This window comes from Sylvia atricapilla, chromosome 16 (genome assembly GCF_009819655.1).
Source record: "Sylvia atricapilla isolate bSylAtr1 chromosome 16, bSylAtr1.pri, whole genome shotgun sequence".
NCBI lineage: Eukaryota > Metazoa > Chordata > Aves > Passeriformes > Sylviidae > Sylvia > Sylvia atricapilla.
The window spans coordinates 6,419,571-6,434,809 of NC_089155.1; the positions used below are offsets into that span (position 1 = coordinate 6,419,571).

The window sequence follows — 15,239 nt, forward strand, 5'->3', positions numbered from 1 at the left end:
CTTCTCAAACAGATGCTGCCTGTTTTATTCAGACATATTTGTATCAACGTGTCCTGTGGTATTTCCTCCGAACATGTGAAAATTTAATTTACCTCCCTTTCATGTTGCAAGTAGCCCCTTGTTTTTCCAAAGCTTGTGTTGTTCAGCTGCTGCTTGCTGGGATGTTCTTCCAGTGTCTGTCTTCTGCAAGAGAGAGCATCCAACAGCCAGCTCCATCAACTCCAGCCTGAATAAGCTAATACTTCTTTTGTTAGACTGTTTTTTTTGTTTTCTTATGAATCTCAGGCAGCTTTTTAAGAGAGATTTTGTGTTCCTCGGTCTGGGTTGCCATGAAGAACTGGCTGTGCTTCCCACATAGCTGCCAGAGCTCACATTTCTGAGGGGGTTTCAGAAACATACTTGGCTGACCATACTTTAGATACCCCCTTTGAAATACAGGCAATTCCTTTTTTTTTAGATAACTGTGGCTGAACAGCCTGAACTTGGCTGCTAAGGAGAAAACACTGGCTTTTGGATTTAGTACCTCATGCTTCAATTTCTTCCTAAGGCAGTTTTTTATGATAAACACCTAAGTCACTTTGAATTACAGGATGTCAAACACTTTTAAATGGGTAGGAAAAAAGACAATATCATTACCTAATTAAAGGTGGATGACCTAGTTGGCAGCTGTTTCCACACATGGCTTTGAGCACTCAGCTTCATCGGGAGACTGGAAAATAACCCAGCTTCTCTCCAGAAAGCAGAAATATGATTTGACATCATTTCATGGCTTTACCAGCTGTACTTTTTACGATGGTTATAACAAGCTGAATGTGTAATTAGCAAGATAGATTTATTGTTCACTGTTAGATGTGCACAGTTGTAAAGGATATAAAATGGTGTTTGTGGTGTGGAAGTCTACTGCAGCACTTGGAATGCTGCTAACACTTCTAACAGCACCCTCTGAAAACGAAGCACGTGTTTCCAGGCAGGGATTTACCCAGACCCATGTTGTAGGAGGTAATTGAAGTGGTTCCTTTTCCCAGAGAACATAATGAACGAGGTGTAGGTGTGTAAGCTCAGACCTATTGCCTGCTAACACCAGAAGGAATTAGGCAGGATCAGGAAACCAACTCGGGGTGTGCAGATCTGCTCTGTGGTCGAGCTTAGCCCTGGGTAGGGGCTGCTGTATTCAGGTGGAGAATTCCCTTAATGGGCTGAGTTTGTCCTAGCACAGAACCTCTGAGGCAGATGCCTTCACCTGCTGCCTCCTGAACACGTGTAGAGTTGGAATCTGCTGTGTGGGAGCTTCTGTTGGCTGTTTCCTTTACACTAATTTAGAGAATCATATAAACAGGAATATTTTTTTAAAAGAAGGAATCACCTTTTCTATTAAGTTGTTAAGAATGATGAACCATTCTCAAGGAATGGGTTCCTTGAGAAGCTTCTCTAGGAGGACTTTTTTCTTTGCAGTTCTTCATTTGTTTCATCAGTATTAAATTCCTCAGGACTCTCCTGTAAGGGAAATGGATGTGTTATAAAAGTATTATAGGCTGGTGGCTTGATCCAAAGACAACCAGAGGCTTTGGTGGGCTTTGGAACAGACCTTAAACTAAGAGGGAAATGTTAAATAGTAGCACAATTCAAAACTATCAAGTACAAGTGAAGCAGCCAGAGGTTAATAGTTCCAGAATCTCTTACTTCAGTAGTGTAGGAAGTGTTAATCTCAAAGTAAATTAGGGATCAAAACCAAAATTCTCCATAAAAAATTCACATGCCTGTAATTGGACATGCATATGCTTATAATTAAATCTGACACATGGAGATCTTGGTTCACTGTGTCTTCCTCCAGAAAAGGTGTCAGTTTATGTGATCCTGACCATTCCCCTGGCCAGCATTTATTTCCCAGTATCATCCTGTTTGTTGCACTGTGGAGCTGCAGGTGCTCAGAGAATTACTCTGTAAAGCTGTTCAAGCTGAGGAATGACACGTCTTTCTGGGGTGATTTTACCTGAAAGATGGGAGGAGGAACACCAACCACAGCTTCAGAGATTTGGGTCTAAATTCCTGTCTTCTTTAGCTACTTAATCACATATGTTTGTGTGTGTTGCCTCTTCTTTGGGGATGGCAGCAACAGGGAGCTGTCCAAAAAATGAGGAAAAAAAAAAAAAAAGAAGAGTAAGAACTCACTAAAACTCATATTATTAATGGTTAATGCTTCAGTGCATATTTTCTGACCTGACTTCATGTGAAAATTCTCTTTGTTTTCTCTGTGGCTCTTAAAATAGATATGGCCTCCCCAGGGCATTGGGAAATTAGTCTCAGGTGTTTAGAAAATACTGTCCACAGCATCAGTAGCAGTTAAAACCCAAAATTTACTGAAAGTTGAAGCATGAATGAATGGCCCAGCCTAGGCTGCTCCTTTTTTGTCCTCTCTTCCCAAACCCTTTGCTGTAGCCCATGGATTGCAGAGTCACCAGAAATTTCATCTTAATGTCTTTGCCATAGGGTGACAAGAAAAGGCAACCCCCCAAAAGTTCCAGAGGCAGGTAATCCTGGATATTCTGTTCAGGAGGGTTTATAAAACCTGTTCTGCAGGCTTCTGATTACTGTGTGGGTGCAGAATATTTACCATGTGCCTACAGACCACAGCAGATGTAGACTCTTGTGGTTTATTGAGGTGTTCCTCCAGCCTTTTTAATCCCTTAGGTGTGTGTGATGGAGCTCCTGTTCCGCAGGGAGCTGGCTGCAGGCTTTGTCTTGTCAGCAAAGATTTCTCCCCCAAATCAGTGACTAAACAGTGGGGGAAAATGGCTCAAAATCCATAACAGGGCTGCTGGGCTTTCACAGGGGTTGGATAAAAGTCAGGGGACTTGTTTGACACAGCAAGGTGAGCACAGAGAGACTCCTTTGGTGGTAGTAATTCAGAAACAATATGAGGAGACTGTAGGCAGTCCTGTGCCAAAAATAATCATGACTCTATTCCTCTTTCCCCATCTGGGATATTTGCAAGCTTGTTCCATAACCTGTGTTGTCTAAGCCTTAAAATTTCTCAGACTGAAAGAGATGCAGAACTTTTTGTTCAAGTATTACAGTGCGGTTTCATTCTCGTGCTTTTCAAGGACTGGTATCAAGGAAAAAAGGGAGCAGTGGGTTTGTTGTTTTTCCTAGTTTGAGGGTACTCTGTGAAGCCTGTACCTTTTTTTAGTATTTTGTATTGTTCCAAGAATGTGTATTCTTGTTCTGTGTTGCATCATTTCTCGGGATTGAAGTGTCTAAATGACTTGTGAGTAAAGTAAAAACTGGAGTTAAAATTTGTTTTTATGTGCAAGATACTGCAAAATCCTGGATCTTTTTTCTAAGATTTGGAGGCTTAAACTTAGAGATTTGAACACACAGAGCAGTCTAAATTCTTGAATTGTGTTGGAGCTTTATCAGCACTTTGACTGCATCTGCTGATACCTGGGAGTTTGGATCTATAAAATTCCCTGCAAGAGCCATATGATTCCTGAGATTGTTCAGCACTTGGAATTAGCTCAAATTAGGAAAAAAAAAAAAACCCCATGCTGCAAAAGTTCATAAAGCACATTATGTCCCAGTTTTAAATCAGAGTCATGCAGAGTCATGCTCTAGATGTTGGTTAAATTTCAGTGAAAGGTGTTCAGCTCCCCTGGATGACTGTGTCCCTGGGAACTGGGGCTGTGGGGATGCTTTAGGTAAAGCAGTCACTCTGCATTCACTGGGGGCTTGCAGTGTGCCTCAGAGGTGCTGGTTTGAGGCAGAGGCTGGTTTTCTGTGACGCATTTTTTAATGCTTTTATGTTTCAGAAGTGGCACTGTGAGGTTTACTGAAGCCCCAAGCAGACAGGTGTGGGTGAGACAGGACGTGCACTCAGTTTTCCAGCCTGTGCAAACATGGGCTTGGCCTCTCTGATGAGAGACTTGCAGTGACCCAGGAGAGGGTCCACCAATCATAGAGGACCTCTAGGACAGAGTAGCAAAAGTTTCTGCTTGGCCCAGTTGAGGACAGAACATAAATATGATTTTCTAGCATTGAAACCAATGTTACAGCTGCTGTATGCTGGCTGTGAACTGGACTGTCTTGTTCTCACCAGAAATAATGTTGTGGATCTAAGAAACCTTATTCCTCAAAAGTTTCACTGGCTGTTATATATTCTTATAAAAAGTTTTCCTTTAAATGAATTATAATTTCCAATTAAAAAAAAAAAAAAGTCATTGAAAGGTTCCTCCTTGGCTCTACTCGAGATCCTTGTAAAACCCTAGGTTTGATTTTTTAACTTCTTTTTTTTTTTTTTTCCCTTCCCTGCTTTCACTGACTGCTTCAAGTAGCTTGTGCTTTTCCCTGCTTTGTTCTCTCACAGGACCCTGAAGCCAGGACCTGATTGAAACACCATGGGGATTTAATCAAATCTGCTGGTGATTCATGCTCCTAATGGCCGAGTCTGTCCTTTACTACTTTACAAACTGAGAAGGAATAAAACCCCATTTTATTGCTCAGCTGTTAAAAACTATTTGTAGAAGTTGCTAAGGTTCAAATCAAAAGGGGCCTCCCTTGAGAACTATTAGTTAATTCTAAGTGCCAGGGCATCGCTTTTTTCCCTCTTCTCTCGCTTGAGATGTGGCCTTATATCATGACTGCTGTTCAAACATCTGAGAGTTTTCCATTCCTTTGACAAACATGAGCCAAAGTGCTTAAGGACATCTGTTTATTTTATTTCTTTAATGAGAAAACCTTCCAATTTCTTACTGGCTCAGCTGTGTTTATTTACATTTTGTTAGTCATATGTGTGGGGCACCTTGGGACGTTCAAAACCTGCAGAGGCCTTTGCTGAGGGCTGCTAGCAGGCATCCTGGGCAGAAAGGCAGAATAAGCCCTTCCTAAGGAAAACACAGCCCTTGGAACTCCATAAAATAGATTTTCAAAACAAATAGAGCCTAATTCGCTCAGTAGATCATGGATTAAGTCAAGATGAATACAATTTGGAAAGGATTTTCTGAGGAAGTTGGAGATTTTTTTACCCACTGGAGGCTAAACCTTGTGTTTAATGCCTTTTTAAGTTAAATTAAAAAAGCATTCAATCACTGCAGGTAATAAAGAAGTCTGTTACTTTAGACATGCTGCTATATCAATTATTTAGCTCATTATTGGAGAGAAGGGAGTAAATAATTCCAGCCATTTGATTATTTCCAGTGTGTATTTCGGGAGCAAACATCTGTGTTTATCATCTGTGCTGGTTGATGAGAAGCAGCAGCAGGAGCAGCAAAACCAGATCCCAGCAGGCTGGAGGTGGGCACAGGAGATGCTCTGAGCTCCTGGGATGTGACCCCTTGTCCTGGAGCTTAGGGGAGCAGGAGGGGTTCTCAGCAGACCACATGTGGCATTTGGAACTATTAAAAGATTATTTTTGATGTAAAATATGTATCAGGAACAATGCTGGGTTATTAAGCTTGAGGAAAGGGAACCTGCTTTCCAGTATGGGGCTGAATTGGGACTGAAACTTTAAGGGGGAAAAGTTAAAAAAAAAAACTAGGGGAAATGACTTATTTTAGGAAGCTGCATGTGCAAAATATGTCATTGTGCTGAGGATTACACTCCATGATGTGTTTCCACCAAGCTTTCCAGAAGTTCTGTATTTTTCACAGGGCTGTTGAGGGCTTTCATATAGAAATACAGTGACTTCCCTGTGCTGAGGGGAAGGAAATGAAGATTAATTTGGTTTAAATTCCACTCCCTTTTCTGAAGCGCGTGCCATGTACAGTAAAAAGAAATTATTTGTAGGTTTTTGGTCATGAACTTCTTGTATTACTAAATAAAAATAATTCCCATTTATCCTCAAGCATTTAACCTGTGTTTAGGTACAGTATTCCCGCAGGACTGGAATCCACTTCAGACTTGATGGGTTCAGACTCTGGATAAATTAAGGTGGCTGTCCCTAAGCACAGTTCCTTTGGAGAGGGAGGAGAGCTTTTTCAAGCACTTTGTGCCCCTAAATGTGAGGATTTAGTGACCTGTGTGTCCATTTGGTTATTGGAATAATTTCCAACTGTATGTGAAGAGACACAACAGTAAAGAGTGTTTTTCAGTGGACAGTAGGAATACTTAGAAGTACCCCTTAAATCACAGGAGGGTTGAATATAAAAAGGGACCTGAATATAAAAAGGGACCTGAAGAAAAGGGATTCAGTTCTGTTTGCTCTCCATCCATCATGGACTTCCCACAAGGTCACACTGTGCTGTCTGTTGACACTTTTCATTTAAATTCAGTAGATTGTCTAATAAACCTGGATGTATCAGTGTTTTCATAAACAATGTCTTTATTTTGGTGGGAAAAAAGTTTGGACCCTGAAAAACTGAGAAGTTCTATTTGAAAAGGGATGATCCTTTACAAAAAAGGATCCCTTCTGAAAATGGCTTTTATGTCCTCAACTACTTTCATTACTTTAAGCAACTTTTCTCACAAATACTCACTCTCACTAGGAAAGCTCTGAGAGGCTCAGACTGGCTGTAGTCTGTGTTATTAAAGAGATAAAATTGCAAGCTAAGCTACTTAGGTGTAGTTAGTAAAAGAGAGAAATGTGATTTTTTTCCTGAAAAAGACATGAATTTACTTGAACTAGAACTCATACTCATGGTTAATTTCCCATTATTCTGGGAAAGTCTTGTGTCTGTCTCAAATTTTGATCAAGGTATAAAATGTTACAATGAAGGGATGATTATTTTCACAGACTTTTTGTTCAAACATGTGGCCCTGGTATTTGTATCTTTGAATTTTTTTGATTATTTTTTGTTTTTAATACTACAACCAAGCTGGTCCATTTTCCAGGCGTTTCCAAGTAATTAAACCCAATTAAAACTATTAAATTCTTTCTTTTGGTGACAACTTTGTTATTAACAGATAACCACAAGGAGGAGATTTAACTTGGAAGGCCCTTGATTGTATCCTAATCCGTCTCTCACCTCTGGCTGACACCTGTGGCAGATAAACCCTATAGAATAGGAGTCTGATGAATACTCTTAATTAATACTTTCTTCCTTGTAGAAAAGTAATTATTTGCTCACGGCATAAATAGGTATTTGACAGGGATTTAAAAGGACTGATTAGTTTTAAATGCTAGGGCTTTATTTTGGTGAGGTTTTTAAAGGTGTCTGAATCCAAGATCCACGCTCGGAATGACTTTGTCCCAACAATTCCAATGTCGAGTTAATTGTCACGTTGCTGAGAAGCAGAGTCAGACAAGAAGCAGATTTGTTATCTGTCTCAAAGGAGCCAGCTTTGCCCCTTTGCTAATGGTCTGCAAGTCTGAGCAGGGCACCTGCAAGGCAGAGCTTGGAGAGGGCTTTGGATCCCGGGTTGGAGGCGTGAGTGACTTGCACTTGAGAGATTGCCAGAGATAAATCTGCTTCCCTCTTCCTCTCGGAGCTGCAGGAAGGGAGAGCTGGCTCTGGACATGCAGCTTGGATTCGTTGCAGGCGTTAACAAATACATGTCTTTTTAATGCATGTTCTGGGGCAAGCAGAAGCAGCGTATGAAAAATCCATCTCCGTGTTCAGGAGGTCTGTGGGAAGGTGGTTTCAGTGCAGAGCCTTTGGGGAGGGAGCTGCTGGTGCAGTTTGAGTGTGGCTCAGTGCACAGGGGTCGAGCCACTACCTCTGGCAGTGAAGGTTCCTGTGCTGGTCAGGTCCTGGAGAGGGTCTGGGGGCCAACACAGTGCCCATTGCAACACCCTGGCAGCAGTTTGCACCCACATTGAAGCTAATTTGGGTGTGCATGCACGTTTTGCATCTCCTTTGCTCGGCTAAAATCCAGAGTAGTGGGAGTTTTGTGTGGTGTGAGCACATCTACCTTCCCACTGCTGTCATAGGGAAATATTTGTTCTTTGCTCACCCCCAGTTTTCATGGAAATTGTCTTCAAGACAAACTGAAGGCAGTTCAACAAGCTCCTTTTTAGCAGTCTTCTGTTGTATTATTACTTAAAATGAAGGTTTAAAATGAAAACTGAAACAGGAATTAATTTTAGGGTAGGTGTTAGTAGCTCAGAGAGCATAAATGAACTCAAATTGTAATTTTTAAAACACAATTCACTTCATATGTAGAAAACTTGTGCAAGGTTAGAAGCAGTGCATGCAAATGGCCAAACTAAGAGCAGCACTGGCAGCAGATGTGTGACATTGTGCCATTGGGGCATGAAACGAAATGTGCTCCTTGCTAAGTGGATGTTTTTGTCGTCCTTTATATGCTCCACAGGCTGCTGCTGCCCATGTTTTCCTCTAGTAGGAATATGTGCTGATCAGGCAGCAAAAGTTCCCCAAAGCAGGTGGAGCTGGGAGTTGGCAGAGCCTCACTCACACTGGAAATTACCTCACTCACAAGGTGGGGCAGGAGCACATCAGGCCTTAGCTGAGAGTCAAAGACATGAGAGAAGCAACAGGGACATGTCCAAGGATGCTCTTTAGGGAAAACGATTCTGATCAAAAATGTTGAAAAGGGGCTTATTTGTTGTATGTTTTGATCACTTGCTGTTTAAGGAGAAAGGGGCAACTCTGAAACTGTGACTCCTGTTTGTTAGAATTGGGAGCGAAGGGTGCATTGAGGAATGAATAATTCAGAATGATCACTTCCCTCCTGATGCTTGCCTCCCCCAAGCTTCCATGGGGGGAAGCTGTTCAGACTGTGCATGGGAGGATCAGGAATGCTTGGTCTGCCATGTCTGAGCACCAGGGGTGTGCACTACAAGTAATTTGTGGGGCTGTTGAATTTTGACCCTGAGGGACACTCCACCAGTGGAGCATGGCAGAGATGAGGCATGTGGGGTTTCACTGTGCTGCTGGGAAGTTTTATTTACAAAAGGAGTTTATTGCCTGTTTTCCACCCCTGCCTCTCATTGTCCTTGTTTGTGAAAGCATGACTCCTAGATTAGCAGAGGAAGGACCTCACTCTTCTAAAGTTACTAAACAAGCTCTGAGGGTTGAGTTTTTAGATTAATCTGTTTTCACTGCAAAAAGTGGTTCCTGGAGGAGATTTGATTTCAAGCTGTCTGTGGTCCTTGGGCTTCACATGCATGAGGAAGCATTGGCTGGATGTGTTAGTCAGGAAGCTCATTCCAGGGCTCCTGGGCACACTTTTCCTACAAAAAGACGTTAGCAGGGATCACTGGTAACTTCACATTGCTCTGCTGAACTCACTGCTCCAGCATAGACACTCGGAGTCCACCAGGGCACCACTGGCAGCACAGAGATGTCCTTTAGTGGCACAGGGTTTCTGTGCCTAGGAAGAGCACTCCATCAACATCTTCAAATTTCATAATTCTCTCTCTGATTGCTTACACACTGTACAGAGAGTTTGGATATGCCCATCTCATTTTGGTGCCTCAGCCTGATTTTCCTGTTTATTCCTACTTGAATTGGCAGCTGTAGCAACTCTGTCTTTCCTCAGGGTGGGCACAACTTCTGGCACAGTAGGGTTCAAGTGTGGGACTAGTGCTTCTAGATGCTGCAGTAATGCAAATAAATAACTGCTGGAGGAGCCCTGGCCTCATGCCTCTGGACACCTCTGTCATACTGGTAGTGCTGGTTGGCCTTAAAACTTTATCAGCCTCTTTAAGACTTGGAAGTGTGCCTTGCTGTGGAGGAAATGTCCATACTGTGGAAGCAGGGGTGCCAAATCATTTCCCCAAATGACTTCCCCTCTGGGTGGTAAAGTGCATTTTTCTGTTTTGTTTTCATTCCATCATATTCTGTGTCTCAAGAGAAAGATTTTTTTTTTTCCCCACTCCTCCCCCTCTCATCTAGAGTTTGGTTTCCATATTGTTTAGTTAACGAGAAAGTAACTTCATACAGTGTGGAAATGTTTCCTATTCCCCATTAGTGATTAATACCAATAAAGCTAAAATGAAACTTAGAGGATAAATGACAGATAGCAACCAATGAGATTTCCTGAAAGAGTTTTAAAGCCTAATGGTCCTTGAAATGTATAAAAATAAATTGCTTCATTAAAAACCATTTTACAAAATAATTTCTTCCTAGCAGCATATTTTCTTCAAAACAGTTCCCCTGTGTAACTACACCTGGGTAGTAAAATTTGATTCAGTGCTGTTCCTATGGGGGCACAGTCAAATGCCCTGATTAGGCCTGTGTCCCTGTGCCTCATCAGGGGAGCAGGTTTGGGGCTGAAAATGAGAGACATGTTCAAGGCAAGTCTGTTGAAGTTTTTACTTTTTGCCCAGAGACAGTGCTCTTGTTTCTGGGACAGCAGCAAGCGTGATTAAAGATGAGTGACAGAGGTTCTCTGTAATGGGCACAGTGCTTGTGAGTCACACACATGGCTGAAACCACAGCCATTCTGCTCTAATTAAAGAGAGCTTCACGAAGAATGTGTAATAATTAGCTTGGTGTGTAGTACACCATCCATGTCAACGGCGTCTGCCACCAAGGTTGATTGAAATGTGCTCACCCTCCCAACATTGTGCTCCCTGTTAGAGCTCCTCAGTCAATTCATCACTGTCCTGTCACACAATAACAGGGCTCCACAGAAATCTGCAGAAAATTAGAGCAGAGGCTGTGTTTAAGTGGGTGGGTTTCCTCTGCTGAAGTCACACACCACGCTGAAGCAAGGCAGATTTACACATCGAGATGAGGTGTTTGACCTGCTGGAGATGAATTAACAACAGAGAGAAAAGTCTGTTGTTGGAATGTGGGGTTTTTCCAAGTTGTCTGTTGCTGTTCAGTTTGAGCAGGCACAATGCTTTTGTGTTATGACTGTTTATGGAATTAAAGACAGATTATTTTTGCTTGTGTTTCTGAAGTATTTAATGAATAAGAAAATACACTGCTGGTAACTTTGTTTGCATCCATGTGTTTCTGTGCTCTTGCTGTGGATTTAGGAACAAGTGTAGTTGTCCATGGAGGCAGGAGAGATGGCTGGCTTGCTGGCTTGGTGAGGCAATGAAGTGACAGCCCTTTCACAGGCTCAGTGGTGTCTCAGCTGGGGAAAACATTGATTTTCTAGGATGAATTAACCAAACTCACTTAAGTAGAGCTGCAGGTAGCATCCCTTCTCCAGGGGGATTCACTGAAGGTTTTGTCACTGATGTTGGCAGGAGCAGGATCTGGGTGTGAGAATGGTCACATGTGCTTTTAAGGTACAGAAGATATTTTAGAGCTGCCAGCACGTGCATCTTCACATTCAGTCATTTAAAAAGTGTGGTTTAAAAATGGTACAGGCAGCCAGAGCTTCTGCACCATGTCCTTCCCTTTCAGGAAGCAGTTTGGGACCCTCCTGGGGAAGGGCTGAATGAGTTGGGCTGGGAGCTGCTGGGACAGGAAAATCAGTGAGCAGATGGGCACAGTCAGGGGCATTGGGTGCATTGCCATTCCCAGCCCCAGCTGGAGTGCCAGAGGAGCCTGTCCTGAATTTGTGCTGTGTCTTATCATTTTTTTTTTAATTTTATTTTATTTGGGTTTTTTAAGCAATGTCATTATTTGCCATTGGGGCTGCAGTTGAGGCTCTGCAAGCTGCTGTCCTAAGCAGCAGTAGTCATACTGGACAAGAATTTTATCATGTTATAATTGGGTTTCCATGGTAGGATGGGGCTGTTTTAACTCTGCTGATGCTGGTGAATAAGTAGGCAGCTTCAGTGGGAGTGGAATTGCTGGTTTGAAGGACAAGTCAGCAAAGAATCACCCTCTGCATGTCATCTTGCTGGGTAACTACCCCCAAATTAGTCACTAATGATGCTATTGGAAATCAATTTTTTATCTAACCTATTAAAGCAATTCTTACATCGTTTCAGGTGTTTAAAGTATCTTTATACGATCTGAAGTGTGGTCAGGGGGAGTCACAGACATCCTTCAAAGAACAGAATTTGTTTATCTAGGAGAGCAAAAGAAAGGATGGAAAAACCTTGTTAATGTTAAAATACACTTGGGAAGTAAAATTACTTTAATAAATATATCTTAAGGAATAGGAATGTGTAGATCCTGATTTTGGTCTAAGATCTCCCACCCCCACACCTATCCCCAAGAAAGATAATCAAAGAGAATGGAAAAAACCTGATTTTCCCCCCACAGGACACCACAACGTCTGTGAGGATAGGTCTCATGATGGAAGAAATGATCTTCAACCTTGCAGATACACATCTGTTCTTCAATGACCTGGAGGTATGTAGCTGCTTATTTTATTTAACATCTTCCTCTGGAATCATTTGCATGTGGTCTACAAACATGGGGGTTTGACCAAGAAACTTTATATTTTGGCCCCAGAGAAATGGACCTTAGTTGGCTTATTGGAAGCATCCCTTTGGCACCTCCATTCTCTTCAGGATTTTTTTTTTTACCAAATATTCTCATACAAAGCAAAAATCCTTTTGAGTGTGTGGTAAAATGCAAGCAGAGTGATGCTGGCAGAATGCTGAGGAACAGCTGTACTGAAGTGATGAAAATGTGTTGGCATTTGCAGTCAGAACACTCAGAATGAGTGGATCATGTACAGAGTGATAAGGTGGGGTTTGTGCTCTGGGCACCTTGGAATCAAAACACTGCTTGGAGGCATTTGGAGAAGAAAAAACCTGGCATCCCTGGGCAGACTTCTGTGGTCTTTTTTATTATTTTTTTTTCTTCTTCCTCTACTTGAAAAAAGAAGAATTTGTTTCTGTGCCAGATGAAAGGAGAGAACTTTTTCTGTGCCTGAGGAGTTCAGCAGGAATTTCTGGTTCCTTCACTGCTTAATTGCACTGTGGTCCCCTGTGTTAGGGGAGGCACAGCCTTCCCTCCACCTGGCTCCTGCAGTCTTGAGGTTTGACTTGCTGAGAATTTTTATTTCCTTTCAAAGACAAGCACCTGAACTGACAGACTTTTCCTCTTTCAACTTTTTTCATAGAGAGGGAGTTTGTGATGAGGAAACAAAAAGTACAAAGTAAAATCTTTCTCTTAGGGGAAGGAAAAAAAAAAAAGAGAGCTCCTCTTTGGGAGCCCAGGGCAGTATGTGCATGGTGATAGTATTTACTACAGAACCATCACCTTTCACCCATCAGATCTCAATATGTGATGCAACAAAGCTCCATGTCCTGCACAGTGACCCTCCAAAACCCCTCTGCCTTTCTAGCTAGACTTTTGCAAGAATTACCAGTTATTTTTTAAATGAGTTTTCTTCTTTTTTCACTTACTGCTCTAAAATTTTAAATGAAGCAGCAAATTGTCTGGCCTTCGTCACGTTGTGCACATTTGTCAGTCAGTAACAGCTCTGGGCACTGGTGGTTTGGTTTTAGCTGAGCTTCCTCAATGAAAAATTGATGGATGGTGGAGACTTAAAGAAAAGTAAATGTGCCTTACAGAATTTTACTTTCCAAAAAAGCCATGTCAGTTTGGAAGAATTTGCAGCAACAGAGTCATCCAGTTACCCACCCTACTCCTTCATTTAGGATGATAAATAAAAGTCACTTCTGTGTATTCACAGAGTGGTATTTAAGGATCATACATCACTGAGTACTGGGCTTAAAAAATGCAGTGAATAACATCCTTAAAAACGAGAGAAAGAATTTGTAAAAAGCAGCACGGAAACAGATTGAGTTGAAGACCCACAAGCATTATTATATACATTAGCACCATCATGTGGTGCAATGCTGGTCTGTGCAAGACAAAATGAGCTAAAACTGCACAGGGCAGAAACCATTTCTGACCATCTTCAGTGCTGGGACAGAGCTGAGAGAGCAGGGGCAGTGTTGCTCATTTGAAACCAAAGCAGGAATTCTCTTAAACACAGCGTAGTGTTTCCCTGGCAGAAATCTAAGTTCAGCCATTCTGGGGGGTTTCAGCAGCCTGGATTAACCAGAGCATGGCTGGCCTCAGTCCTGGCAGTGGAATAAGGGGAAAGAGTGGAGAAAATGTCACCCATCCTTTTCAGAGAGGCAGATTGGACAGGGAAATCAATTCCCTTGCTTTAGCACAGGGGAATTATTTATTTTGCTGGCTACACTTCGCAGTGCTGTGCAGAGGAGAAGGTGCTGCCAGGGTGCAAAGCCCCTCTGAAGCATTCTCTGCAATGCCTGATGAGGACAAAACATTTCCATACATACAGCAAGGTTTGCACAGCCCTTGGTAGTATTTGTGTGATCCTCCTTAGTCTGGTGAAGTTGTGATGTCACATCATAGCAAAAAACTGGCTTCAAAATCTGAAAATCTGAGGGAGGAGCCTGAACTGGAATGCTCCCTTTCTGCTGTCAAAAAAAAAAAAAAAAAAAAATCTGAAGCTCTGGTTAGCCAGGGCTTTATCTTTTCTTAGGATCTACCCAGAAGGGATTCAGGTAATTGTTTCCTGGCTGGATGCATTAGCTGAATGCATTTTGGCTCTGCAGTTCCATTCGGATGGATCTATTCAGATCTTTCCTCCTTCATCCCATCCTCTCTTAGTGCTGCAGTCTAGACAGGCCAGGTTCCAGCTGATTCACCCCAGATCTCAGAGTAGCTGATCACTGGTCCCCAGGACAGGGGGCTGACTGAAGAAGTCTTAGACCCTACTAAAAGCTTTCAGTCTTTTTACAGAAAGGTGTTCTCTGTCAGCAAGTTAAGTCTTACAGGCAGATGAAATCCCTACAGTCTGCAAGTGTGAGCAGTGCAAGGTGTTGTGCACAAAGGGCTCTGATCATGCTGCAGAATGTATCAGCAGATACTCACCTGACAGGAGATACTCTCCCTCTCTGCTCCCCTTTTTAGGGGAATCGGGGAGAAAAGAACTTACCCAAGGTTACAGATCTTAACAGTCAAGTTAAAATGCAAACTCTGGGCTTTCCAGGGTTGTGCTTTTTTTCCCAAATGCCTTTGGTTCACAGTACAATATTGGCTAAAGAATAGCACCTTCCATCCCAGTCCCTCTGGAGATATTATTGTCCAGCTCTCTGGAAAACAGGTATTAAGGACAGGAGGGCTGACAAGGGGATGAGGAATTAACAAACAAGGGGATTAGTGTGTTTACAAGTTGCTGCCTTTCAGAGGCATCCCTGGAGGTTTTGTGTTCTGGGAACTGTTAACCCCCACCTAATGAGGGGTGCAAGCTCCACTGATCAGTGAATCCATGAGATGTTTAAAACTCTTAGCACAGTCCTGATCCACAAATAGACTATGTGTGCCTTTGTAAGTTGTTTTTATACCTGCACATACCTTGAGAGAGGGCATGTGGGGGATAACAGAAGGAGCTCCTCAGGAGCCCTGGATTTCACAAGGAGGCAGCAGAGGCTTTCTCCAAGCCAG

At 42.4% G+C, this 15,239-nt stretch overlaps 1 protein-coding gene across 1 annotated transcript in view; it reads left to right on the top strand.

Annotated features, from left to right (window-relative positions):
• The window catches only part of EYA2 (EYA transcriptional coactivator and phosphatase 2), a 48,839-nt gene that overhangs the window by 24,454 nt on the left and 9,146 nt on the right, over nt 1–15,239 (top strand). Inside the window, exon 9 of the mRNA XM_066330640.1 lies at nt 12,066–12,155. Coding sequence (XP_066186737.1) covers nt 12,066–12,155 — 90 coding nt within the window. The remainder of the gene's footprint in view (nt 1–12,065; nt 12,156–15,239) is intronic.